General features: G+C 44.0%; 1 protein-coding gene across 3 annotated transcripts in view; it reads left to right on the top strand.

Annotated features, from left to right (window-relative positions):
• The window catches only part of AK4 (adenylate kinase 4), a 74,342-nt gene that overhangs the window by 22,435 nt on the left and 24,356 nt on the right, over positions 1 to 27,551 (top strand). For all 3 annotated transcript variants that reach the window (XM_031968968.1, XM_031968967.1, XM_031968966.1), the window contains one exon: positions 19,738 to 19,857. In XM_031968968.1, coding sequence (XP_031824828.1) covers positions 19,738 to 19,857 — 120 coding nt within the window. The remainder of the gene's footprint in view (positions 1 to 19,737; positions 19,858 to 27,551) is intronic.

Raw genomic sequence — 27,551 nt, 5'->3', positions numbered from 1 at the left:
GATTAGATGAGACAATTGCTTAGGTGCCTTCCAGCTCTTGAGATGGTGCTGGAATTCAAGGTCCTTAACCATCCGTTAATAATAGAAATAACTCCTAATAGCTCATACCTAAAGAATGCATTGAGTTTTACAAAGCTTTTTCCTCTAAGGACCAGACTGACATTTTCTTTGACTAAGAGCCCAATATTCTAGAGGGGGGGGGGGGGGGGGGGGTATAGTTAAATAAAAGTCATGGGGTCTGTCCTACAGGACATTATATATTTTTTGCACTTAATATTTTATTTTCTTCCAATTACATCTTAAGATAGTTTTTGCCATTCATTTTTATAAGATTTTTGAGTTCTGAATTTTTCTCCCTTTTCCCCTTCCCTCCCCTCTTTGCAAGACAGTAAGCAATTTGATACAAGCCTTACATGTACAGTCATGTTAAAAATATTTCCACATTAATCATGTTGTGAAAGAAAAATAGCAATAAAGGGAAAAACCATAAGAAAGGAAAAAAAAAACAACAAAAAAAGGTAAAAATCATATGCCTTGATCTGCTTTCACACTCCATACATCTTTCCAGAAGCTTACATTCGAAGCATCCTAATAGAGTGGTGCCATGGAAAATGTTATCTTGAATCAGTAGACACAGTTCAAATTTTTAAAGTGTTGATGGAAAAATCACAAGCTCCCAACTTGAGTTTGGACCATGGAATCATAGGATTGAAAGACTTGGAAATGACCTTTAAAGGTTCTTTCTTGCACTCCTGCCACCATTTTACTAATGGATGTGGCTCTTTTTAACATTGTACTGATTCAGGCCAGTTTCAATGGTTTTGTGATGGAGAGACCATCTTCATCCAGAGAGGGGACTATGGGAAGTGAGTGTGGATCACAACATAGTATTTTCACTTTTTTTGTTGTTCTTTCCTTACATTTTGTTTTCTTTCTTATTTTTTCCTTTTTGATTTGTGCAGCATGATAAATGGAAATATATATATATATATATATATATATATATATATATATATATATATATGAATTGCATATGTTTAATATGCGATTAAACATCTGGGGAGGTAAGGAGGGAGGGAGGAAAAAATTGGAGCACAAGGTTTTGCAAGGGTGAATGTTGAAAGCCATCTATGCACATCTTTTGAAAATAAAATCTTTATTAAAAGAAGGGCTGGATGAGATGACAGTGTTACAGGTACAGGTAACTAGGGGGTAGAAAATAATTATTACTAGTAATACCAAGTTAGTAATAGCTGGCATTTATCTAGTACATTACATTTTGCAAAAATTTATACTGAAGATATCTGATTAGATCCTCACAACAACTTTGTGAAGGAGGTGCCATTACTGTCAAACTTTTTATACAGAAGAAATAGAGACAGAGAAGAAAGGGTTGCACATGGTCACCTGTCAAAGGCTAGGTTTGAATACTGGTCTTCCTGACTCCAAGACCAATGCTTTGAGTGTAAGGCAGAGTAAATGAAGGGGAATTAAAGAAAACAAAGCTGAAGACAGAGGTAGGGACCAGAATTTGGAGGGCTCCAAATGCCAAGGAAGAAAGAACAATTAATTTTAGGAGTGCTGCTTTTTTTTTTTTTTTTTTTTTTTTTTTTTTTGCTCAGAGAGAGTAATTTCTGAGTTTGGGATTTTACTCACAGTAGGAGGGCGATGTGTAAAGTCCTTTCCAACTCCAGCTTGTGAACTATAAACCAGTAGTGACTTGTTCAAATTCATCTAGGTAGCAGGTAGATCTGGAGATAAAAAAAAGTTCAAAGTTAGCATCTTTTGCATTGCAAGATGAAATTCTGTGCCCTTCTCTCTGCTTTTTCACCTTATAATTTACATATTATTTAAATATATATATGTTTATTATACATATATTTAAAAAATAATTTAAATGTAAAATAATTTGAAAGTTTTTCCAGGTGTTGTGAGGGATTTTTTTTTTTTTTTTTTTTTTTAGCATAAACAGATGTTGTATTTTGTTAATTGCTTTTCCTGTTCTTGTTGATTGTGGGTTGGAGTGATTTTTTTTTTTTAATGATTGCATATGTTATTTTTTTCTCTAATGTTGAATTATCTCTGCATCCAGATTTAAATCCAAATTGGACATAGTAAAAACATTTTTAGAAATATGTTTGTAGTTCCTTGATTTTTCTTGTTTAAAAGGGTTATATTAAACCCCAAATTCTTCCCTTACCCCCTCCAATTTTGAAGTTGCTAAGAAGAGTCAGGGTCTTCATGATAAGTATATTACACATTAGCTGTTGGGTTACTGGTTCAGGTAATCTGCAGCATCTTTTGATGATCAGCCATTCCATAGCATGCATATTTTTTAATTTTCTTGCTCTCTCTCACTCTCCTTTTTGTTTTATGTCCTACATACAATCAAGAGACCATTTAGTACATTCTTTGGCCTTAGCCCCACTAATGTCATTTTAAAATTAAAAACATTGTTGGCCTTTTCCCACTTAAGTTGTATGTGATGCTATTTATTCCTTTCCTTCTTAGTATAGTGTAAAGAACTTGAGTTTAGATTCATAAATTTGAATCCTGCCCCAACGTCTCCCTATAGTCATTCTCACCCTCACTTTCGTTGTCTATAAAAGCAGAAAAGTGGATCTCTGAGGCCTTTTCAGCCAGATATCTATGATCCAGTTCCAGAGAGAGGAAATGGAACAGCTCTCACATTCTATTTGATTATTATGACATGGGGATTTCCTTATTTCAAATGTTCGGGGCTGTGGAGAATTTGAAGTGCTACATTGCAGAGCTTCAGGATATAGCTTACTTTTGTATTTTACTCCTATTACAAAATACCAGTGATCTGTTTTAAAGTTTTCCATCAAAAAATGTAACCGAATTTCATTTTCTGGCTTACAAAAGAAACTTTATCCTTAACAAGTTACCAAAAATACTTCCATCAATCACTTAACATTTGTTAATCACTTTGTGCCAGGCAATGTGCTCAAGATATGGCAAGATCATCTTTGAAAGTATTCCGCTCATAGCATCAATTTGTAGGGAACTCTTGGTAATGTCAGAATTTAATATAAACACAACTACTGAAAAGTTCTTTTGAGTTCTTATGGCCCTTTTAGCATTTTTGAATGAACTTTATTATCATCCTATAAAAAGTCCCATAATAATTTCTAAAAGGAAATGATGTAGGAGGAGGTCATGACAGTATGATTATATCGGTTAAATCCTGAATGGAATTTATAGAGAAGGTAGATTTAGTTTTGCTGGGAAGGGGAAAAACTTCTTCAAAATTAGAACTACCTAATCAGGGGACAGCTTGGAGAAAACAGGTCTTGATTAGGTAGGAGGCTACAGAGGGGTTCCAAGTTGAATGGGGAGCATCTCTGGGTGATGAGGTATCAGATATCCCAAACTGAAATGGGCTACCTTGGGAGATTGTTGCTTAGCCTTCTTCCCCTTGACTAGCTGTTTTTCTTTTTAAATTTATTTTTATTCTGGATTTAATATCATATGAGATGGGTATTTCCATATACACAGATGATGTGTTTTTCTAAAGAGAATCATAAGTGAAACTGCAAAGCTTTATTATCTACCACATTTTTTCACATATACAAAAGGCTCATCCTGGAGGTTTCAAAGCTGTCCTGCTTGTCTGTGCTCCTTAATGGTTCTCTTTCTGTTCTCTTCACTACATTAAAAAAAAGTTGTTTCCATCACAGTGGGTTCCTTTTCATTGAAAGTGTTTGAACAAAGGCTGAATGGCCCATCTTGGGGATGGTGGGGAATGGACTGTTTTTGTTTATGTTCAGATCGGACTTGCTAGCGTTGGAGATCTCTTTCAGTTTTGGAGATTTGTCGACCCTCTATTCCTTCCTCAAAACGTAGCCTGCCTTTTGCAAGATGGCAGCAGGGAGATGCTGAGAGGCAAACGTTTTGAGCGTTCTTGCCATCCACCCTCTGGAGAACAGGGCCAAAAAGCTGATGGAAAGATGGAAGCAGCGGCAGGGGCAACGTTCCCAAGTCATCTTGCTTGAGCAGATGGTGCCGGGGAGAAGCGACTGAGATCGTGCTGCTCCAAAGGAAGCAGCCAAGTTAGCACACGAGCGCACAAGCTGGGCAGCTGACGAGGGCCGGAGACTTGGCAAGGTTGAGAGCTGTGTGCAACCCAGGGGGCCGTGGAAGTAGAAAGAGCTTACAAACAGCCCCTCACCCTTTTTGGTTGCTGATTATAAAGGGCGTGATTCTGCAAAGGATTGCAGCAAAAATCCCTTAATTTCAACATTTGCCCTGATTTATATCCACTCCCCTGAAAGGTGGGAGAGGAGTTTGGGAGACTGAAAGAATGCAATGATTGATAGATAAGGAGACTTTCTTAGACTAATCCACATCTATGATTTTTGGATAATTCTTTAAAAACAAATAGTCATTAAGTATTTATTAAATACCCGCGATGGGCCAGGTATTGCCCTCATATGAAGAAAGACCCAAATCAGTCCTTGTTTTCAGGGGACTCACGATCTGATGGGAGAGACATAAAAACACTTATTACAAATAAATAGGCTAGATTGGAGCTGATCCATCTGGGGAAGAATTTCTGGTTTACAGTGGAGAGGAGAGTTTAGCATGGAAAAGGGTTGTTGGGAAAAACTTGTTTTATAAGGTGGGATCTTAGCTGGGACTTGGAGGAGACTGAGTCAGGAAGCATAACATTTCAGCACAAGAAAAACGCCTGATGGCTGCAAATGGAATACATTGCTTTCCCCTTTCATCCCTAACCCTTGACTTCTTGTACCCTGGTTCGGGAGTTCTGAACTAGGAAGCAGGAAATTCTGAACTTGTGTATCTGTTTTTATTTTGATGACATTGAATTTCACTGTATTAGTTTCCCTTGTAATCCCCTTAAAATGTGTGCATTTAAGTCACAGAACCTGATTCCTGGCAGGACTCCACAGACTTTTCCACACTCACTGTTCCTTGACATCTTAAACAGCTTATTAGGGTCTTGTGGTTGGGTCATTTCCATCACGGCCCACTCTTTGTGACCCCATTTGGAATTTTCCTGGCTATGATTCTTGAGGAGTTTGCCATTTCTACAGAGCGTATAATAATCGGTTGTCCTTCCTTTTGGAATGGGTGCAGTTACTAATGAAGAAACATAAGTTGTGAGGGTCTTGTTCAAGTCCTTGCCCTCTCCCAAGGGCTTTCCCCTGCCTTCAGATGGGATAATGAAAGTGGATTCTGGGGGCTTCCCACTGTCAAAGGAGGAAGAGGAGGATGCTTAGGGCCCAGTTTTATTCTTAGCAATCAGTCGATCAAGCAGCATGTAGTACGTGTTGATAATGTTCCAGTCACCGAGCTAGCTGAGGGGCCTACAAAGGAGTTGTTGGTTTATAGAAGTAATTTGCTGTGACCTTGGAGTAGTATGTGGCTGCGATTTGAGCCTGAAGACCTTTGATTCTGCAAGCCCTTTTTGAGATTTTTTTCTTGGCTATTTGTTCAACAGGTCGTTTATTTATTATGTCTTTATTTTGGAGGCTGGGTCTCCCTATCTCCCCAGGCTGAAAGTGCAACAGAGCCCTTGGGGGGGCTCCATCGCATACTTCCTAAAGCTTGGATCTGTACAATTTCTGGCCTGGGCTGGCTCGCCCTCTTTAGGACCATAATGCTCCTGGCGGCTCACCCAGTTGGTGCCAACTCAGAGAGCCAGTAGCAGGAAGTACTGGTCAACAAGTATACACTGAGTACCCACCATGTGGCTGGCACTGCCCCGGGCAGCTTATATTCCAATGGAGGAGAGGAGGAAGAAATATGGGATGGCAAAATATAAGCCGAGTAATTTTTTTGGAGGGTTGGAGCAGGGATGGGGGGAGAAAAGGAGGGGCAGAGGAGGAGGAGCTACTTGACCTAAGTCTTGAATGGGGGCAGAGATTCAGAAAGTGGAAATATGGAACCGAGCCGGAAGCAGACTGGGAAAGGCTTTAACTGCCAATCCGAGGGGATCCCCTGGAGCTTCTTGGGGCCGGGATGACACGATCAGGCTTTGGCTGGAGGATGGGGAGCTTGGCAGCCTCAGGGATGACAGGTTGAAGGGGGTGGGAGTGAAGCTTCCTTACATTCAGAGTTTTAACTTAGAGAATCATTGATTTACAAGTAAGTGACTCATGGAACAGTGCTTCGGGCCAGGATTCTGGTGCCTAAAGAGCCCCGTTGGGCTTCTGTTCGGAGCTGGAAAACAGCAGCAAAGATTTTTAGAAAATAATATTTCCTTTGGACAAAGTTGTCTGCCCAGAAGGTGGGAGGCGGGGGGAGCTGGTGACACTCCATTTTCTAGAGTCTTCTCGCTTGAGTGCGTCAGTGCAGTGTCTGCTACGTGTTCAGTGCCTGCTAGGGAGAAAAGGATCAAGAAAACAGTTTATCTCCCTTTTAGGAGGCTGGCGTCTTCTGGAAGGAAGTGACATAGAAATGACCCAGACCGACCCAATTCACCAAGCGTCTTGTCTGGTCTGGGGTCACAGGTCAGGGGGCTTGGACCCATGGCCACTAGCTTGGGGGATAGGAGGAGACCCAGAACCTAAAGGAAGCAAACCAAGAACAGGACGAGCTGGACGTGTGTGCAGCTTGGAAATAAGCAAAACAAGGCCTGTCCTCAGGAAGCTTCAATCTCACTGGGGGAAACTGTACCTGGACCTAAGGTAGAGTAGGAGAGAATGCTTATGACTGGGAGGAGAGCAGGAATGAGGAAGGACCTTTATAGGAGGAGGGGGAGCCCGGTACTCCATTCAGTGAACCAAATAGCTGCCGCCACCCTGGCATACAGCAGGTGCTTAATAAATGTTTGTTGGCTGATTTGGTCCCTCACCACAGGATGATGATTTATCAGGAAACAGGGTCCAACATGGGGATTCTTAACTTGAAGTAGCTGCATAGGTTTTGTGGGACCTGGGGGCCCCATCTCGCACTTGAAAAAAATGTGAAAAAAATATCACATCTTTATTTTTATGTAATTCCAACCAAAAGGTGGCATTTCCTCCAGTTATGAAGCTAGCAATAAAATACTGTTTTGGAGAGGGTCCCCAGGGAGGCCTTGGGCTGTAAACCGAGAATCCTTTCCATTCTTCCTTCCTTAAACGATGATGATGGAGAAGGCTTACTGCCCGAGAGGTCCCTGACACCCACACGGCCAGGGGAATGCTGGGTTTATGCCCAGGAGATGTATATTTGCATCCAGATTCTGACAGTGTTTGGCTGTGTGGGATTGGACTGGTGCAAGCCAGGATTTGAATCCAGGTCCCTTGATCTAAGCTCTCATTGCATCATGCTGCCTTCAGTTTTCTTGTAATTGAGCTGCTACTACTAGTTTCCATAGATGAAATAGGTTCACCTGGCAGAAGGGCTCTGTGTCATGTGGTTGTGGTTATGATGGCCATGGTTAGTCGTGGTAGTCGGGGCACTTGTGAGACCTTCTCCAGGCAGGGAAGTTTGGGGAGAGGAGGAAGCTCCAGGGCTTGTCCTTTGGGCTGGGCAGGATCTGGGGATCATCCACGAGGCATCGATTGCCTTCTGCCTCCCCCTCAGACGCCCACCACATCCGATGGTCCAGCCGACGGCCAAGAGGTGATCCTCGTCCCTTTTAGCACTCGGACTTTCAGGAGCAGTGTCCTCCCTGTGAGAAGTCACCTTTCCTTGTTGGGAGGTTGGGTCCGGGCTTGATTGGGTGATGGACAGAGAGTGCGCTCGCCCTTGGGAGCGAGCTGGGAGAGGGAACAATCGCCTTCCCAGCATGTGTGCCTCCGTGGGCATCCTGCTGGGCCTCTACAACAGTCAAGAGAATAGGTGTTCTGCTTAGCTGAATGTTCTGGCTAACTAAAAGTTACCCAGGGCATCGTGAAATAAGTGTTCGGCGTGCTAGGATTCAGGCTAGGGAGACGGGATCAAGTCCTACCTCGGACATCACGTGTTATCCTGAGTTTTTCACTTCTTATCCTCCTGGGACAGTTTGGAGTCAGCGGTCCTGAATTTGAATCCTGTTTGGCACTAACTTAGCCGTGTGACTTTGGGCAGGCTCCCATCTCTGATTTGTAAAACAAAGTTTGGATGAGATGAGCTCTCTTTTCCCTTCTAGCTCTGCATCAGCAATCAATCCTACAAGCTCTGAGCCTTAAGCACTTCCTAGGACTTACTTCCTAATAATTAGTGACAATGATTAATAAATCAATCAGAAAACAGGAAGTGCCAGGTCCCTGCCCTCCAAGAGCTTCCAGTCTGCAAACAAGCTTACCAAGGGCAAGCAAATAGATGCAAAGAAAGTTAGAGACAGAATCAGTGGGAACCAAGCAATGCTGAGGGGCAGGCGCTTCAGGGCAGCCCAAGGCGCCGGAGTCCCTTGCCAGTTCTTGGGCTGTAAGCTGAGAATCCTTTCCGTTCTTCCTTCCTTTAATGATGATATAGAAGGCTTCAATCAGACAATATGTCAGTTAAGCAGATCTTTATTGAGTGCTGACTGTATACCAGGTGCTAAGAGAACAAAGACATCTCGGTGGGCTTAGGCTCTAATGGAGACACCCATGAAGGTCCTGCAGAAGTGTAAAAGGGATAAATGTGAAGATAGAGGAAGAGGGAGCCACTGAATTTGTAGGGGTTCCACTGAGAAGTGGAGCCGTACTTAAAGGAAGAGAAGGACTGTGCAAGAATGGTTTTGAATGAAGGAGAAGAAAGTTCTTAATAAGGACTTCTTAAGTTCCAAGCATCCCTTAGTGGAGTACCTTCAATTGATATGAGGAAAACGAGACCCACAACTCAAGTGACTTGGACAAGATAATGCAGATCACCACTGCCAGGACTCACATCCCTTGACTACATTTCCCATACCTTTTCCATTGTGCTCTGCTGCCTCTCAGAGTCTCCAAGGCTGCCTAATCCATTCTCTTCACTTCATAGATGCAGGACCTGAGGCCCAGAGAGAGCGCATCTTGACTGAGGGTCCAAGAAAGGATCATTCCAAGTCCCTTTGGGAAGAGGGGGATTTTTAACAAGTTCGTTAATGATCAGTGCACATTTCTCCAGTGATTTTCAGTTCAAAGTGTCCTTTTCCTCCTCACAACATTGAGAGGAAGGTAGAGGAAATGCAAAGTGTTCCAAAAAACTGTCCAATGCCAGACCATTAGCATTGACAAGTCCTTCAGGTTTTGTATTTTATCTAATTTTTCAGCTGAGGAGAGAGGGGTTCAGGAGGGTAAGCGGTCTCCCCAGGATCATACAAATTCAGCATCTTAGAGAGCATTTATTAAGTGCTTACTGTGTGCTAAGCACCGTGCTATGGCCTGGGAGCCAGGGTGACAAAAATGAAACCATTCCTGCCTTTAAAAAGCTTTCCGTCCCTCAGTAGGTTTTAGGACACCTAGAACCTGCTTGAAAACCGTTCCTGAGTCCCGCCGATTGGTTCCCTTACCTCTCAGAAAAGCCAACTTTTAAATGTCCAACACTCCCCTCCCCACCCCAGCCCCAAGTTTGCGGCCGGCTGCATCATCGGTTGAGGAAGGGGCAGCCGTGGAGTGATGGCTCCATGGGGGTGAGAACCTGGCTCTCCGTCCTCTTTCTTTCTCTTCCCTACTTTTCCTTCCTCTTCCTCCTCTCCAGCCTCCCCACACCCACCCTGAACAGCCACAAGGAGAAAGATTTGGATCCTGGTTGTTTTCCTTTGATTCTTATCTTTAGGGAAGATGGAAGCGTGTGTGGCGGAAAAGCCATTCTGGGTGGGACGGTGCCGACGGCTGCATCCCGGGCATCCCGCTCCGATGACTCATCCTCCCTGAGAGCCGGAGGCTGCCTTTGCCACTTAAAATAGCGTTTCTTCTGCTTGTCTCCAGATGAGAGACAGTTGAGCATCTTGACTTCAGGGATGCTTTTAAAGAAAAAGAATGGTTTTATCATCTTGGGAGAGTTGTTGGTGCATGATAAGGAAGGGGCTTCCGAGAAGTGGGCTTGGGCTTTTCCCCTCTGGGCGCAGTGGAGCCCGGTTATTGGCCACCACCCCTCGCCAGGGATGGTCGGGGGTCAGCCGCTCCGCCTTCGGTGGATGACTAATGTCCCTCTGGGAGTCAGCAGGGCCCTGGGGCTCCACTCGGCCGAGGTGTGCCTTCGCACAGGCCGTGTGACATCCCGGCTCGTGCGGCTCCCAGACTAAGCTCTTTCTCCGCTAGCTCCCAGCTTCCCTCGTTCCCCTTTCAAGCATTTCCCGACTCTTCCTAGAAGTAGAGAATTCAGGGGAACGTTCCCCCTCAGAGGGGAGCTCTAGGAGGTTTTAAAACTGCCACCATCGTCACCACTTGGCCCCGCAGCTAGAAAACACCGCATGTGTCCCAGATGCACGCTCCTCGCACCGTAATTACAATTTTAATTTCCTCAGACCTGCCGTGATAAATTAAAAGCAGCAGCAATAATTACTGGCAGATAGTGCTTGTCAGGTTGCAAAGGCTAACGTATGGTGTGATCTGTGCAGTAGCCCTGGGAAGTTGCTACTGAACTTTCATTAACCCATTTACTGATGAGTAAGTGAACATTAAGGAGTTGAAATGATTTGCCGTTGGTCACACTGTTGATATGTATTCTGCCTCACGACGTTCTGGCTGAATGGTTCTGGGCGAGTCATTTAACTTTGGTGCCTCAGTTTCCCCATCTGCAAAATGGAGGGAGGGTGGTTATTTGGGACTCAGTGGCTTTTAGAATCCTCATCAACTAACAGTCTTTGATCCTCTGGTCCCAAGAGATAAAATTTAAACTTTACATCAGCCATTCTAAGCCTTTGAAGCCATTCTGGCTCACTGTAGGGTTTTTTCCCAAGGGAAGCTTAGAGATTCCTGATCACAAACTCCTTCTAGGCCCCGAGGCAGGTGAAAGTGTAACTATTCACTTGAGTCCTCAAAAGGTGAATTTCGAGGATTTGGGGGCACTTTAATGCTCCCCCTTTCCTGAGACCTTTTCTCTTTCTGTCTGCAAAATCCAGCTGTACTTTGGCCATAATGTTTAAGGAGAGCTTAGAGGTCATGGGATTGTGCATATGGAGCTGAGAAGGGCCTCTGGGGCCACTGAGATCACCCTCTCCTTTTATGGAGGAGGAAACTGAGACCCAGGGGGTGAAGTGATCTGGTCCCCCCGGGAGCAAACAATGGAACTGGGATTTGAACCCAGGTTCTGTGATTTCCAAATCCAATGTTCCTTTGCCTAGATCAGCTTTGAGAAGTGACAATATTTTGTGAACGGTTTTCTACTTTTCAAAATTGAATTCTTTCAACTTGGGTTTACTTGAAGCCCCCTCAGTCTGTCTCCTTTCTTGTACTGAATGCTCCAAGGCCCCTTTCTCTGCTGATACCCTATAGATCAGGCCTCCATCAGGACTTTCTGTCCTAGTCATCCATCTGCCTTCCACTCACCAACTTTTCACCCTCCTTTCTTATTCCTCGAAGGGGACAGGGCAGCTGGGTGGTACAGTGGAGGGAGCTCTGGGTTTGAAGTCAGGAAGACCTGACTTTATTTTTATTTATTTATTTATTTTTATTTTATTTTATTTAATAGCCTTTTATTTACAGGTTATATGTATGGGTAACTTTACAGCATTGAGAATTGCCAAACCTCTTGTTCCAATCTTTCCCCTCCTTCCCCCATCCTCTCCCCCAGATGGCAGGATGACCAGTAGATGTTAAATATATTAAAATATAAATTAGATACACAATAAGTATACGTGACCAAACCGTTATTTTGCTGTACAAAAAAAATCAGACTCTGAAATATTGTACAATTAGCTTGTGAAGGAAATCAAAAATGCAGGTGGGCAAAAATATGGAGACTGGGAATTTAATGCAATGTTGAAGACCTGACTTTAAACCTGATTTCAGATATTCATTAGCTGTGTGAGAAGTGATGTTTGCCTCAGTTTCTTCATCTGCAAAATGGGAATAATAATAATACCTATCTCCCATGTGAGGATCAAATGAGATATTTGTAGAGCACATAGAGCAGTGCACATAATAAGTACTATATAAATTAGCTATCATCATCCTGACAGTGGTCAGTCACATCACCACCATCATCATCTCTCATAGTCACTGAGACAGCTATGGAGGGAGCGCTGACATTCCCCTCTCTCCCTTTTTGAGCAGAACAAGGTCCCTCCTGTTGTCCCTCCATCTGTCTCCAGTTCTGTGTCTCTTTGTCTCTGTTCTCGAGTCCTCCCTGTCCCCTTCTCATCACTCTCCTGCTCTGCTCAAGCTCCTCTCCTCTCCATTGGAACAGCTCTTTTCTCTCGAAGGTGTCCAGTTCCCTGGCATTACTCCCCTGCTACCATCTGCTTCCTCTCTCCCCATTCTCCTTCCCTCTCCCTTCCTTGCAGTTTCTGACTCAGTCGTCAGTCAGTATTATGGCTCTTGCCTGATTAAAAACAATGACATCTAGAGGGTACTTTGAAAAAATCCCATTTTTCTTTTTACCTCCCCTTCATCTTCCCATGTACCCTTCTTCCTCCTAGGCACCATCCCTTTATAAAAAAAGACAGAAAAGGAGGGGGAAGCGGGTCAGGAAGGCTGCCCATCCCATCAGCCTCCACTTGACTGCATTGCCAGTCCTTGCTCACCCATTGTCCCCTACTCTGGGGCTTTTCTTGTTTCTCTGGTTCAGCCTCGATAATTCTAATTACACAGCCTTCGGTTTTGATTGAGACCCTCAGTCTGAGGGAACAGGCCAGAGAGTTACTTAGAATGGGGACCTTTCCACGGGTGCCTGTTAGCTGTGCGGGCCCAAGGAAGCCCAGTTTCCCCATCTGTAAACTGAGGGTGATGATATTGGCTTGGTATCCACCAACTAGAGGCAGTATGGTGCAGTGGGAGGGACTCAGCAGGACAAATAAAGTGAAGTGTGTTATCCAGGGTCACACAGTGAGGAAGCAGCCCACACTCTATGCCTTGTGCTCTAGCTATCAGCCTGTGCTGTGCTGGGGGCAAGTGCCAAAGACAAAACCAAGACCAAATGCCTGCCCTCACGGAGCTTACGTTCTAAGGGGAAAACACATCACCAGAGAAGTGTATATAAAATGATCTGAGGTGATTCAGGGCACTGAGGAGTAAGGGGTGCAGGACAGGCTTCCAGGAGGAATTAGTACTACTGCTTTCCAATCATTAAGTTCTGGGTAAAACCAGAAAAAAGTAATTAACCTTATCCTAATACTCCTAATTAACTCTGCCCTGGCTACAGTTGTAGTTCTTATGCCATGGCCTTCTGGTTACCCTTCAGTTGAGTCTTGGAGGGGTTCTGAGAGGTGGAGCTGAGCAGGGAATGGAGGAAATTAGTTTCCCAGCTCATGAAGACCTGTTGATTCACACCCTTTGGAAGCATTCTGGCCTCAGGAATGTTGAAATCCGTGACCTTCTGGGTGCTAATTTGTTTTTCCATCTGTCTGATCCATTTAGCGTCGGCTTGACCCATTGGAACGCTGCCTTTCTTTTCTGTGGTCACACCCAATCCTGTATCAATCCAGCCAGCATTTATTAAACACCAACCATTTGCACAGGCACTTTGCTGTGGTAGATAGAAGGCCACTACCTTGGGCTGAATTTCTGATGGATAAAGGTGCATCTGAAGAGCCAGTGAAAGGTGTCCCGAGTTAGGGTCGGCCCTGCCGCTGTCTGAGCTTCTCGGCCAAATGAGCAGCATTTACTGATGTTGTAGTCTTTTTCCAGTCCCAGATACAGAGATCTTTTTTCCCCAATATGTTTGGATCACTCCGGGAGTCTGATTTCAAAGCGGAAATGAAGCTTTTGGCCAGCGAAACAGCCGACTTGTGGGACCCTTTATCAGCCAGAGAGTTGATCAAGGGAAAAAAGTAATTCTAGGAGATGAATGTAAATAGTTCTTCATGATCAGCTAGAGACTGAAGAGGAAATATTCCCAGTAGTTTTCAAGAGCCTGTGAGCTCCTTTAATTGAAGTTTAATAGAAATTGAGCAGAGTAAGTCATTAGTTGCTTTTATTTTTTTCAATAATATTATAAAACTGTTGAAAGGTAATTGGAGATCATGGGTAGATTACTGGGCTGGGAGTCAGGAATATTTCTATTCAGATTCAGCTTTCCCATATCTATCGTCTCTGTCTCTCTAGAGAAGTCACTTCACTTCTCAGGGTCCCAGCCTATTGAGGGGCTAATACTCTCCCTGGATTGGCCTGAGGATAAGAGAGACCATGGATGTCGAGTGCTCTGCCAAGCTTTTGAAGTGGTCTGCAAACAGAAGTATTATTACATTTACTAATAATGATTAGCATTGTACAGCGCTTTGAGGTTTATCTAGTGCTTCACAAACATGTGATCCTCACAACAGCCCTGAGAAGTAGGTAAATATTATTTTTTTATTATTAAGTATATTTATATTTTATTATTTATCATTATAAGATCATTATTTTATTTATACATTATTATTTATATATTATATATTTATATATCACATATATAATATTAAATAAAATATGATCCCCTTTTTACAGAGGAGGAAACTGAGGCAGGCAGAGCATAATGCTCCCTTCCAGCTTCAAATTGACAAGTCTATGATTGTGTACGTGCTTTTGTAACCCAACCCTCAATTCTTCCCCTGCTGAAAGGGATGCTTTTCTGACATATGGCCTTAATCACCTTGGGGTACTCAAACACTTTTTGTTGCAAAAATAAACAAAAAGTGTTGGAATCCTTACAAAATATTGAGAGAAGCATTATATTTTAAAGAAGAGAACACCACGAAAAAGGAAAGCAGGAATTAAAGCTGCCAGCCTCTGTTGGTCACCTCCAATTAGCCAGGAGATGTTTTACCACAACCTGATCCAGTTTGGGGGCCTCCGTATGTCGTTTCCTGTAAATACGACTTGGTTGGAGACTCAGGAGGCCAGGCCTGGAGGACTGAGCCTCTCAGGGAACACACTTGTCAAATCCCCTTCCTTCATAAGCGTGTTTTTCCTAAATTTTGCCCTGGCAAACTGGAAAGAGTGGCCAGAGGCCCGGTTTCCTGGGATGGCCCTCTCTTTTCCGACACAAATATTTGCACCTAAGCTAAGAGCTCCTCCCCAGGAGCAGCCTCCTCACATTCCAACCTCTCAGGCTGAGCAGCTTCCTGTTGTAGAAGGGGGAGGGGAGGCTGATGTTATCTTTTTCCAGGACGGAGGAGGTGGTTCCTTCTTTTTCCTGCTCCGGAGAGGAAAAGCTGAGGCTGCCAGGAGCAGTTGGCCTGGAGGGAAGGCCACAGAGCAGCTTGAGAACCTGTTCACAGAGAGGGAGTTGTTTAAACTGTACTTGCTGATATTAACTTAGAGACAAATGGGAGGCTCCTTGGAGGAGGCAAGATTTGGCACTCAAGGCCTGGATTCTAAGCCTCCATTTTGCTGTCTGTGAAATGAGAGGCGGCTCATCTGTTTTCCACTTGATAAATGGTCAAAGGATATGAACAGATGATTTTCAGATGAAGAAATTAAAATCATTTGTGGTCAGAAGAAAAACTGCTAAATCATTATTGATCAGAGAAATACAAATTAAGACAATTTTGAGGTATTACTACATCTTTCTCAGCTTGGCTAAAATGACAGAAAAAGATAATGATGTTGGAGGGGATGGGGGAAACTGGGACACTAATACATTATTGGTGGAGTTGTGAACTGATTCAACCATTCTGCAGAGTAATTTGGAGCTAGCCCAAAGAGTTATCAAACTGTGCATGCCCTTTGATCCAGCAGTGTCTCCACTAAGTCTCTATCCCCGAAAAATCATAAAATTGGTGAAAAGAGCCCACATGTGCAAAAATGTTTGTGGCAGCCCTTTTTTGAATTAAAGCTTTTTATTTCAAAACATTATGTTGTGGATAATTTTCAGCATTCACCCTTGCAAAATCTTGCGTTCTAATTTTTCCTTCTCTTTACCCACTCCTCCCCTAAATCATAAGTAATCCAATATATGTTAAACATGTGCAATTCTTCTCTTCATATTTTCATCATTCTCATGCTGCACAAGAAAAATCGGATCAAAAAGGAAAAAAATGAGAATGAAAACAAATTGCAAGAAAGTAGCAACAAAAAATGAAAATACTATGTCGTGATCCACACTCAGTCCCACAGGCCCCTCTCTGGGTGCAGATCATTAGAATTGGCACCAAACATCTCATTGTTAATGTAGCAGCCCTTTTTGCAGTGGCGAGGAATTAGAAACTGAGGGAATGCCCATTGGTTTGGGACTGGCTGGATAAGTTATGGTATATGAAGGTTATGGGATATCATTGTTCTAGAAGAAATGTATATAGTATATTTAGTATATAGTTTAGTATATAGTACTAGTATATATACTAAACTATAGTTTAGTATAAATATAGTATATTTAGTATAAAATGAAAAATAAAAGAAATAAACTCTTTGAGGACAGGAACTATTAAAAAATAAGGGGCTTGTGCTAGAATGACTTCTGAAACTCTGTCTAGCTCTCCCCGCTCCTGTAATTTATCTGTGGGACTTTAGGGAAGGCTTTTCACTTATCTGTCAAATGCAGATGTTGGACTGATCTCTGAGCTATGGAATGGCTCTAGATTCACAGTTCTAATGGAGGCTTGGATGGTGAATTTTGTCCCCAGATGGACATGAACTTTGCTCAATTCAAACTGTAAGCCAGCTTCACATCAGTCATAGAATGGGCCAATAAGTGAGCATTTATTAAGCACCTACTGTGTGCTAGCTAGGCACTATGCTATGTGCTGGGGAAATATGTAAAAATCGAATCCTCCCTGTATTCTGTTTGATAAACTGGAAAATTCATTGATCCCGTTGATCAATCTGGCAAACACTGAATGCCTGTTATGTTTCCTGCCCCTTTCCAATATCCCTTTCTTTAGATAAGAGCCTCTTGGACTTCAGGATTCAGTTAGAAATGTGGAATAACCATCTCCGGCATGACTCCTTCCTTTTTGCCCTGATCCCTCATTGTGAAAATTCCCCTCATTAGGGGAATTGGGGGGAGTGGAGAGAGTTGGCCCTGGAAGCCCTGCCCCTGTCACATATTGTAGCAGCTATGTGACCTTGTGGGCAAATCAATGAGTTACTTGGTATTCTAGACCAGAAGTCTCAGAGAAGTTGATGATCTGTTCTCGTGAAAGGATTTTCTTCATTGGAGAGTTCCTTTCTTATGCCTTTCTCCCTCTTTTCTTCCTTCTTTTCCTTCCTTTCTTCCTTCCCTCTGTCCTTCTTCCTTCTTTCCCTCCCCTTCCTCTACTTTTTCTCCCTTTCTTCCTTTCCTCCTTGTCTCCCTCCCTTTTTTCCTCCTTCCCTCTCCTGTGCTGGTACCTTCTCTCCCCAGTCTATCCCATCTGCATCTCACATGCTCTTTGCTGTTGTCTCCGGTGCCAGACTGTGAGCTACTTGAGGGCAGGAGGGATCACCTTTTGCCCTTCTTTGTATTCCTTGTGTTCAGCACAGCACCTGGCACACAGTAAGCACTTAATAGATAGCTGTTGAGTGGCTTTCCACCACAGGGCACAGTCTCTGGCAAACCCACAGCCTGTAGCACGGACTTATGCCGGGAAGAAAACCTTCCTGGAGCTGTTTACTGTGGAAAAGCCAGATTTGGGTCTGAAGGGAAAACTGCTGTGTATCTGCAGGAGTTCGAGAACAAGAACAACAACAGCCTTCCCAGGTGCATGACTCAGGCTTAATTGCTACCATCCTTGGGCTAGGTTTGGACGGTTAGTTTTTCCAAGAAAACCTTGGCTAGAGAGGGCCGTGATTCCACATCCGAATTCCACAGCATATTTCCATGTTGGGAAAAGGTGCTTCTGGGGCTGCCTTCCCATCCTCTTGTGGAGTCCCCGGAGACTGAGCCATCCTCACTTATTGATGAGGCTCTTTGGTGGGGAGTCTGTAGGAGGTGCTGCCCATGGAACTTAGCCTGAACCGGAAGTCCAAAAAGACAAGGGTCTCCCTCCAGGCCTTTTCCAGGCTTTTTCTTCTTTGGGAGAACTTCATAGAAAGTCTGAGCTTACTGTCCTCCAGGTCTTTTCCAGGCTCATCGTCCTTAGCAGCGTGGGCCTTTTTGTCCAAGCCATCACAGGAAAATGTGATAGAACTATCTGAGCAGCACCACTTAACAGAATAGCTGATCCCCTCGTCCTGATCTTTTCCAGATCTCCTGCAGATCCTTTTCTCTTTTGGGAGAAATTAATAGAACTGTCTGAGCTACCTCACTCAAGAGAAGAGTTGATAGTCTCCTCCCGGTCTTTCCAGGCTTTTTGTCTTTTGGGAGAACGTAACAGAACTGCCTGAGCTGTCCCACTTAATAGCTGATACTCTCCTCCAGATCTTTTCCAGATCTCCTCCAGATCTTTTTCTCTTTTTTGAGAAATTAACAGAACTGCCTGAGCTTCCCTACTTAAGAGAATAGTTGATACTCTCCTCCTGGTCTTTTCCAGATCTCCTGCAGATCCTTTTCTCTTTTGGGAGAAATTAATAGAACTGCCTGAGCTGTACCACTTAAGAGAATAGCTGATACTCTCCTCCAAATCTTTTTTTTTTTTCTTTCTTTCTTTCTTTCTTTCTTTCTTTCGTTCTTTCGTTCTTTCGTTCTTTCGTTCTTTCTTTTTCTTTCTGTTTATTTATTTTTCCTTTTTTTGTTTTTTATTTATTTTTCTTTTTCTTCTTCTTTTTTTTGCTTTTTCTCTTTTTTGAGAAATTAACAGAACTGCCTGAGCTTCCCCACTTAAGAGAATAGCTGATATTCTTTTCCCAATCTTTTCTAGATCTCCTCCAGATCTTTTTCTCTTTTGGAAGAAATTAATAGAACTTCCTGAGATGCACCATTTAAGAGAATAGCTGATATTCTCTTCCTGATCTTTTCCAGATCTCCTGCAGATCTTTTTCTCTTTTTTGAGAAATTAACAGAATTGCCTGAGCTTCCCCACTTAAGAGAAGAGCTGCTACTCTCCTCCCTGGAAAGAACACAGTGTATCTTTTATTAGGAAGCTTTTTCAAGAACTTAGTATCCAGATGGCTGCTGGTTTCAATGTTGCTAATAATTTGTCCGGAAGTTCCCACTTAAGTTCTGTTGGAGATGACTTGATAAGATTAGGGCTCAATCAATGTCCCTCCTCAGCTCCCCTTCTGGCACCCTGAGACCCGTTGCTTAGGGACATCTGGGGCAGCTAGGGGGGTGCTGCGGTGCACAGGCTGGGGGCAGAAAGCCTCATCTTCCTGAGTTCAAATCTAGCCTCAGATACTTACTCGCTTGTGAATCTGCGCCATTCACTTCATTCTACCTCAGTTTCTTCATCTGCAAAATGAATTGAAGCAAGAAATGGCAACTGTTCTAATAGCTTTACCAAAAAAGTATAAACGGGGTCATGGAGAGTCGGACATGACTGAAAAATGACTGAACAACAATAGGATCCTTTCCAACCCTCAATCTATTTAAAATGTTTCCGAGACATAAGTTAACAGAGGAGCGGTCTGTGGCCTTGTGAATTCCCACCAGTGACGCCTGGGGCCAGACCCTTCTCCCAGCAGATTGGACATTAAAGACAATAAATGCTGTCACCTCTTATTTACTATTTTTACTACATTAACAAAGATCGCCTGTTCAATGGTTCCCATGGGAGGTGAGCATGGGATCGAAAGAGAAGACCGGAAAGTGGCGTGAGAGAAGTTTTAGAAAGCTTTGAATGGACTTTCCCCACTAACTCCCCATTTTCTCTTTTACCAGAGTTGGGCATTCTGGCCAAGCAGTACATACAGCAAGGGCTCTTGATTCCGGATCATGTGATCACCCGGCTAATGATGAGTGAGCTGGAGTCCAGACGCGTCCAGCCGTGGTTGCTTGATGGTGAGTGGGGTGAGGGCAGCCTGACTTTCTCAAGAGAGCCCGGCGGAGGGGCTTCTTTGTATCTCCCTGTAAAGTCTTGTGCATTTGAAAATACAGCCTCAAAATGTTTCAGTGATTTAATGGTTGAAGGGGAGGGAAGTGGACAGATCCAGTGGCATCCAGCTCCATCCCTGCCTCCAACTTAGTGCTTCAGGAACCTTTCTGAAACGAGGCCTTTGCCATATGGTCATAGAGCCGAGCAGCCCCTTCCTGTGGCTCCTAATGCTCCCTTCGGAGACCATCGCCGATCTGTCCTTTCTCTGGCTTGTTTTTAACGTATTCGTTTGCATGCTGGCTTCCCCCTGGAAGTGGCTGCCCCTCGAGGGCAGGCCGCAGGTTTCTGCCTGTGCTTGTATTTCCAGCACATGGCACCTTGCCTGGCACATGATAGGTGCTTAACAACTGCCTGTTGAATTGAATAACGGCAAAAAGAAGGCTTTTAAAACTTTAACTTTTTATAAGTATTTATGCTCATGTCCTTAGCTGCAGCTTTTCTCAAAGGGCTTAATGGATTTCTCTGTGAGGTCTGTGGGGGGGGGGGGGGGGGGGGTCTCCATGTTCTTTCCCCATTCTCCTTGTGCAGGTGACAGACATAACATGTGTGTGTATGCACGTAGACACAAAACATGTGTATATAAATATACACCCATACTTAGTGTTGCAGTGCCATGATATATAGATACATGTGTATGCAGTGTGTGTGTGTGTGTGTGTGTGTGTAAGGTGGTTAAAGAAGGGAAGGTCAAGAAAAGAATCCAAACTAGAGCTAGAAATTTCCATGATCCAGATGGCTCTAAAGCCGGACAGCAGCAAATGTCAGGGGAGTGGAAGAGACGAGAGCCCAGAAAAGACCAGACGAGTCTTGGAGGGTAGGGAGTGCTTCACGTGTGGGGCCTTGAGCTAGAAACAAGCTGCCTTCACTCTGCCGGTCGGCGTCGTTAACGAACTGACCCTTGTCATGATTAAGAAGAGGGTGTCTTTTGGCAGCTTGGTGTAAATTTAAATCCGAGATTTCACATTCTCTCTGTTAAAACTCCTGAGGGCTATGGAGGAGGATGAAGATGTAATTGGGAAACATGCAACAAATTAAATAGAAATACAAGACAGCCATGATGTGAGTTTGGGGTTTTCTCCATCAGTATGGCAGGAAGAGAACCATTTCCGTTGGCTTAATCTGTTAGGGCTTAAAGCTACACTAAGTCTTAGAGGAGGTGGAAATGTCACACAAAGGACTGTGGACATATACCTACCAGTGGACATATACGCACAAGGACACATTAACACGTACATGTGGCATATCGATGCCAATTGGCTTTTCCACCACCCACGTTTCCCAATGTTAAGTGGAACAAGAGTGTCCCCCTGGAAGCCGGGAAGATCCAGGCTGCAGCCCAGGTTGTCTGACACATACCCAAACGGTATCACTCTGGATGAGTCACGTGAGCCCTTAGAATTCCAGTTCATTCTCTTAAGAGTGGCAGAGAAGATGTCAACTGGCCTCTGTAAGAAGGAGTTTCCTCCTTGGGGAAGTCCCTTAAACCTTTAACAAATCGGGATCACTTTACATTTCTTGTCTTTCTTTTTCCCAGAGGCCTTCACTTATAACAAAGAATGACGAGGTAAAAAAAAAAAAGCCACCAGAATGAATGAATATTAGAAAAATTTAATGATAGATGTAATATTCTGTACCCATTGTTCCCTGCTTCTTTGGAGTGTTTTTTGTAGAGATTGGACTACAATATATGCAAATTCACATTGCCTTTTGGTTTATTTAGTATGGCAGGATGGATAGAACCTGGATTTGGGGAGACAGAGCCACTCTGTGACTTTCTGCCTATAGCAGTACCTGGCAGAAAGGGAATACTCCAGCAAAGTACTTGAATAGTGCTTAATCAGTGCACAGAGGAAATATTAAATCAGTGCTTAATCAGTGTACATTGGAGATGCTTAGTGCACATAGGAAGTGCTCAATCAGTGCACAGAGAAAGTACTTAATGCATATAGGAAATGCTTAATAAGTGAACAAAGGAAGTATTTAGTCAATGTGTATAAGAAGTGCTTTATCATTACACAAAGAAGTGCTTAGTCAGGGCTTGTTTCCTGACTGACCATATGATCTTTTTCTGTAAGAAGCTTCATCTTTCTGGGCCTCAGTTTCCTGTTCTGTATAATGAGGAGGTTGGAGTCAGTGGATCCTGGGGCCTGTCCATCCCCAAAGAGATAATCCGATGCCGCTGTGGTTCTTTGGATGGCTTTTTGGCTCAAATGCCACCTCCTGTGAGATGCCCATCGAGAATTCCCCCCGCTGAGGTGTTCCCCCCATGACTTTGTTATTTTTTGTTCGCATGGTATGATGGGAAAGAGCCCCAGGCTCCTGCTTCCTCTCGGTATAATCTTGGGAAGCTCCCCTGATCTCGGTTTCCTCCAGCTCTGGATGCAGGACCCCATGCTCTTGTGCAGAGGCACCCTTGGGTAACCGCCTCAGAATCGGGAAGACCTCCATGTGAGGTCCTGCCTTGGACGTAGACTGTGAGTGGCACCACTTAGGACTGCACACTGCAGAGCGGGTGCAGATCTCCATTGAGGAGGGGAGGTTGTTTATTCAGAGTTCCCAAACTGGTGATTTGGCAGGCAGGTCCTTCCCCCCACATAGAATTACAAAAACACATGTGCACATGTATCTATCCATGTTTATCCTTGTACATCCCACCCCACTAGAGTATCAGCTCTGTGCCTCAGTCTCCCCATAAAGCCAGTCCACATGCACGAGAATATGGCTAGTAACAATAGCCTCTCTGTTTGACCTCGAGAAGAACTCTCTATCTCCTGACCCAGGACAGCCATTTTCCTGGCTGTCCCCATTAGGTCTGGTACCCTTTCCCCTCCTTATCTCCCCCTCCCCGCTTCAAGGCTCAGCTGAAGTTCCAACTTCCGAAAGAAGTCCTTTCTGGTTGTCTGTATTCTTGGGCCCCCCTTTGGGATGGTTCCCACATCATCCCGTCTCCAGTTGGCTTGTCCATAGTATTTTTCAGGTTGTCTCCCTCATTAGATTATAAAGCTCCTTGAGACCAGGAACTATCTAGATCCTTTAGCCCAGTCCCTAGCGTAGAGTAGGTGTTTAATAAATGTTTGTGGATTGATGGCTAGCAAGAGCTTAATAAATGCTTATTGATTTGATATAGGAAGGAAATGTGCTGTCAGCTTCACTTGGTGCCTTTAATTAAATTTAATTGGGAAATCCAGATGAATTCCTTGCCAATCCAACAGCAAACACTTATTAAACACCGACTAGGTTCCAGGCACTTACTATGAGTTTGAGATACAAAATGATTACAAAATAGTCCACGAGGCATTTACATTCTACAAGGGGAGTCGGGGACAAAGTAACCTCAGAATAATTATGATGTGAGGGATCTGGGGGAGGGGAAGGCAGCACCCGCAATGGGTGAAAAGGGAGACCCCGTGCTGGTAATATGGGTTTGATTTGGGCTTTGAAGGAAATCAGGGCTTCCTTGAGGTGAGAGGGAGAAGCGAGAGCGTTCTGGGCAGGAGTGGCTTTTCCCTAATAGGACTATTTTGATTCGACTCTTAAGACATTGTTATTAAGCAACCAGCAATTTTTATTTGAAAGGGGCTAGAAAAACTAAATAGAATGTTACGTTTTTGGAGCCTTGAGTGTTGAAGATTATATATAAACATGACCTAAGACAGGGGCTTCTGGGAACCAGTGACCATTGGGATTTTATTGAAGGGTAGGAGCTAAATTGAATCAAAGGAAATTGGTTGAAAGCCACTGTACTTAAAAAACAAACCAACAACTTCCTCCTATTCCTGAGTTAGTGATGGAGTGACTGCTCTGGAGTGACTTCCCGCTGGGAGCACCTCACCGCCTTGGGCCTAGGCGCTGACCTAGGTGCTGCTGGAGCCGTCCAACCTTCCCTGGATTCTTTTGGTTTAGTACAGGGGTCTGAAGGAGCAGGATGTTGGGGGAAGGGGAGCTGAGGGTTCCAGTATGAGAAAGGCTGAACTTGGAGAGAGAATAGGATGGTGATGATGATAATAATAATAATAGCATTTAAAGTTTGCAAAGTGCTTTCTTATTTGATCCTCCCAATGATCCTGTGAGGTAGAGGCTATTATCTTAAATTTGTTGCAAATAAGGAAACTGAGGCAGACAGGTTAAATAACTTGCCACTAGTCATTTCTTAGCACTGAGCTTGGTCCACAGTAGCTACTTAACAAGTGTTTTTTTTTTTTTTTTTTTTTTCCATTTATCAGAGGAGTTAATGACACTTAGATCACATTAGAATCAAGTCAGCATGTTTTTCTTTAGCCCCATTATGTATCTGGCCCTGTGGCTTATGGGTGCTGTATAAAACACAAGGATATAAAGGAGGATGGAAACCAGGATCTGCCCTCAAAGAGGGCAGGCTCATGTGGGGAGACGTCGTGCAAACAGTTACGTATGAATTATTTTTGAGTGGGCAGTGAGGTTCACTGGATGGAGAGTGCTGGGCGTGCAGAGGACCTGAGCCATGATGGTGGCAGCCTCGGGACGTATACAACGGAGACTAAGGGTACTGGCCAGGTGGGGTCAGTAAGACTTGCTATCAGAGAAAGAGAGAGTTAAGGCTGATGCCGAGGGGGACCTAGGAGCCTGGGAGGGTGGCGGGTCCCCCAAGCATGTTGTACTTGGCAATTTTTTTGGCAAAAGTCACGGCAAACTGTTTTAGTTTAGCAGCTCTTAGTAACTATCATTAGAAATCAACACAGGACAGGCTTGAGGTCAATCATGGACATTTTGTCTTATTTTTGGCTTTCGGTGATTTTGGGGAAGCCCCTTAACCTGTGTACCTCAGTTTGCTCACTAGTAAATGGGAATGATAGCTATTTGTAGAGGTCTCCACACAAGGGGAAAGAATAGATTTTGAGTCAAAAGACCTTGATTCAAATTCGGCCTTTATCCCCTGTGACCTCAGTGACATCAAACAAATGATTTATTCTCCCCTGGCCTCAGGTCCTCATTTGTAAATTGTGGGGGATGGACCAGTGGTCTCTAATAGCTCTAAATTGATGCTCCAGTAAATTACATGGTCTTTAAGATTCCTATCAGCCCTAACTCAGTCTATGTACTTATCTATCTCCATCCATATCTATCATCTCTCTCATCTATCAATAATCTGTCCATCCATCTCTATTATTTATCTAGCACATCTCTATCACCTCTCTCTGTCTGTTCCTCTATCTCCCTCCCTTCCTTTTTCTCTGTCCCTTCCCTCCTTCCCTCCCCCTCTGTCTCTATAGCAAGTGCTCTCTCTCTCTCTGTGTCTCTTTCTTTCTCTCTCTCTGTCTCTTTCTCTCTCTCTCTTATACAACCCCCCATCCTGTCCTACCTGCCCCACTGTGTGGTTGAAATCCAATCAGATAATATATGTAAATGAGTGAGCTTTGCATACTTGAAAGCCCTCCACAGAAGTGAACTATTATTAGCCTTCTTCCTGGCCACCTTCAGAGTGATTGGATTGTTGCTAACCCTTTAAGGAGCCCCCTCCCTGCTCCCCAATCCCCATGATCCGTTCCTCCGTGCTCTTCTCCAGACCGTAGGAGAGGGAACAGGAACCCAGATGTTTTTGCCTCCAAGGCCAGCCCTGTGCCCATACTGGGCAGAAGCCTCCTGCCTCCTCTCTGAGGGGGAAAAGCCATTTATCTTGGATTAGCAACAGAAAGCGCATTCTTCCTTTATTTTTCCTCTCTGTCAGAGGCCTAAAGAGGAGAAGGGCAGTCCCCAAAGAGGCTCCGGTCTGACACAGATCCAGAGTCAGGCCAACTTGGAGGCTCCTCGGATGGCGCTGCCCGGTCAGAGGAAGAGCCTTGGCCAGTGACGAGGCAACAGCAGAGGAAACGTGATGCTTTTTGTCAAATGACGAACTCACAGGAATGGTGAATTCAGGTCCTCCTGACTTCAGGGCTGGTGCCCATCCATTGTGCCACCTAGCTGCCCCCCCACCAATCAGTAAACAATCAACATGCACCAGGAGGGAAGAGCAGCGAGTTTACAAAACAACATAAAGATGCCCTTCCTCATTCAGTGGCTGTCTAGGTTTTACAGGTGACCTTAGCCAACTTGCCTAGGGTCATCCAGGTATTGTCAGAGGCAGGATTTGAATCTGGCTCTTTCCTCATGTCTGGCATTGAGTGTAAGTCTTCTCTGAAGCTCTCCCCTCCCCATCCTCCCTTTTCCCAGTTCTGCCCTCTGGAGACGTGTACCTCAAAAAAACGGTCTCCTTTGCTCTGCCTGTGACCATCTTTCTGCTTCCCAGCAGCCACCACCGACTTCTCCCGGCCTTCTTTCTTCTGCTCGAGATGGGCATCCTCACTGGCGGCTCCCCAGGACGCTTTATTGCCTAGAGAGCCACTGAGTGAGGAAGGGCATCTTTATGTTGTTTTGTAAACTCGCCGCTCTTCCCTTCTGGTGCATGTTGATTACTTACTTTTTAATGCCCTAAATTAAACTTTCTGTTAAAAAGAGGGCCTGAATTGGGTGTTCTTTTCCAGACTTAACTTTCTTTGAGTGTTTAGGGGATTTTTTTCAGCTCTCAAAGTTGGACTGCCAGATGTGGGAAACCTGGGTTCGAATCCTGTCTCAGATATTTCTTTACTCAGTGACCAGAGTAACTCACTTAATATTCTAAGCCTTAGTTATTTTTATTTATAAGTAATAACGCTTATCTCACAGAGTTACTGCCAGGATCAGATGGGATATATGAGACACTGTGCAAACAAAATATGTTAGGAAGCCAGTATTAAGTGCCTATTGTATATTAAGTGCTGGGGATATAAAGAAAGGTAAAAGCAGACCTTGCTGGGAAGGTGCTTGTAGTTTAATGGAAGAGGCAACACTGATTCACTGAATGTATCCCTCGGTCTTGGAATCATTTAACAGCTTAAGGAGGTCATTCTCATTCCAGTTTTCCTTTTTGTCTTTTAAAACTGATTAGCTATTTTTAACCTGTTTAAATATATTGCATTACCTACCATCTGGGGCGGGGGAAATTTGGAACACAAGATTTTGCAAGGGTCACTGGTGAAAAATTATCCATGTGTTTTGTTAATAAAAAGCTTTTATTTAAAAAAAAAAGAAAAGAAAAAGAAAAAAATAAAAATAATGATCAGGGAACAGCATGGATGGCAGATGGTGAGTTCAGAAAACATGTCACGGGTCTGCCGTCTGTCCTGAACTTGGAGCAGGCCTCTGGAGCTCAGAGCTGACTTTCCCATTTGGAGACAAGCTTTTCACAAAAGTCACTTCCACAAAGGAGGAGCCTGGAGGCTCCATGCGGGCCTGGCGCAGAGATGCTATCTGTCTGTCTTCCTCATCTGCATCCTGGCCATGATGGAAAGCCTTGAGATGCCCATCACTCCTAGCAACCACTGCCCTGTGACTTGTGGCTCTCACAGAGATAACACTATGGAGAAGGAATCGGGGGATTGGGGAATATGGAGTCCTGAAGCAGTAAGCCGGGATCCAAAGACCTGGTTTTTAAAAAAGCTTTGATAATTGCGTTTCAGTCTGATGTGTGGCTTTGATAATTGAATTTTCTCATCTTCATTTAAAAGATATTATTCTAGCAAGGGGTCCGCTGGTTTCCTCAGCC

The sequence above is a fragment of the Sarcophilus harrisii genome, chromosome 4 (genome assembly GCF_902635505.1).
Source record: "Sarcophilus harrisii chromosome 4, mSarHar1.11, whole genome shotgun sequence".
In the NCBI taxonomy this organism is placed as follows: Eukaryota; Metazoa; Chordata; class Mammalia; order Dasyuromorphia; family Dasyuridae; genus Sarcophilus; species Sarcophilus harrisii.
This window is presented reverse-complemented; position numbering and strand designations above follow the sequence as displayed.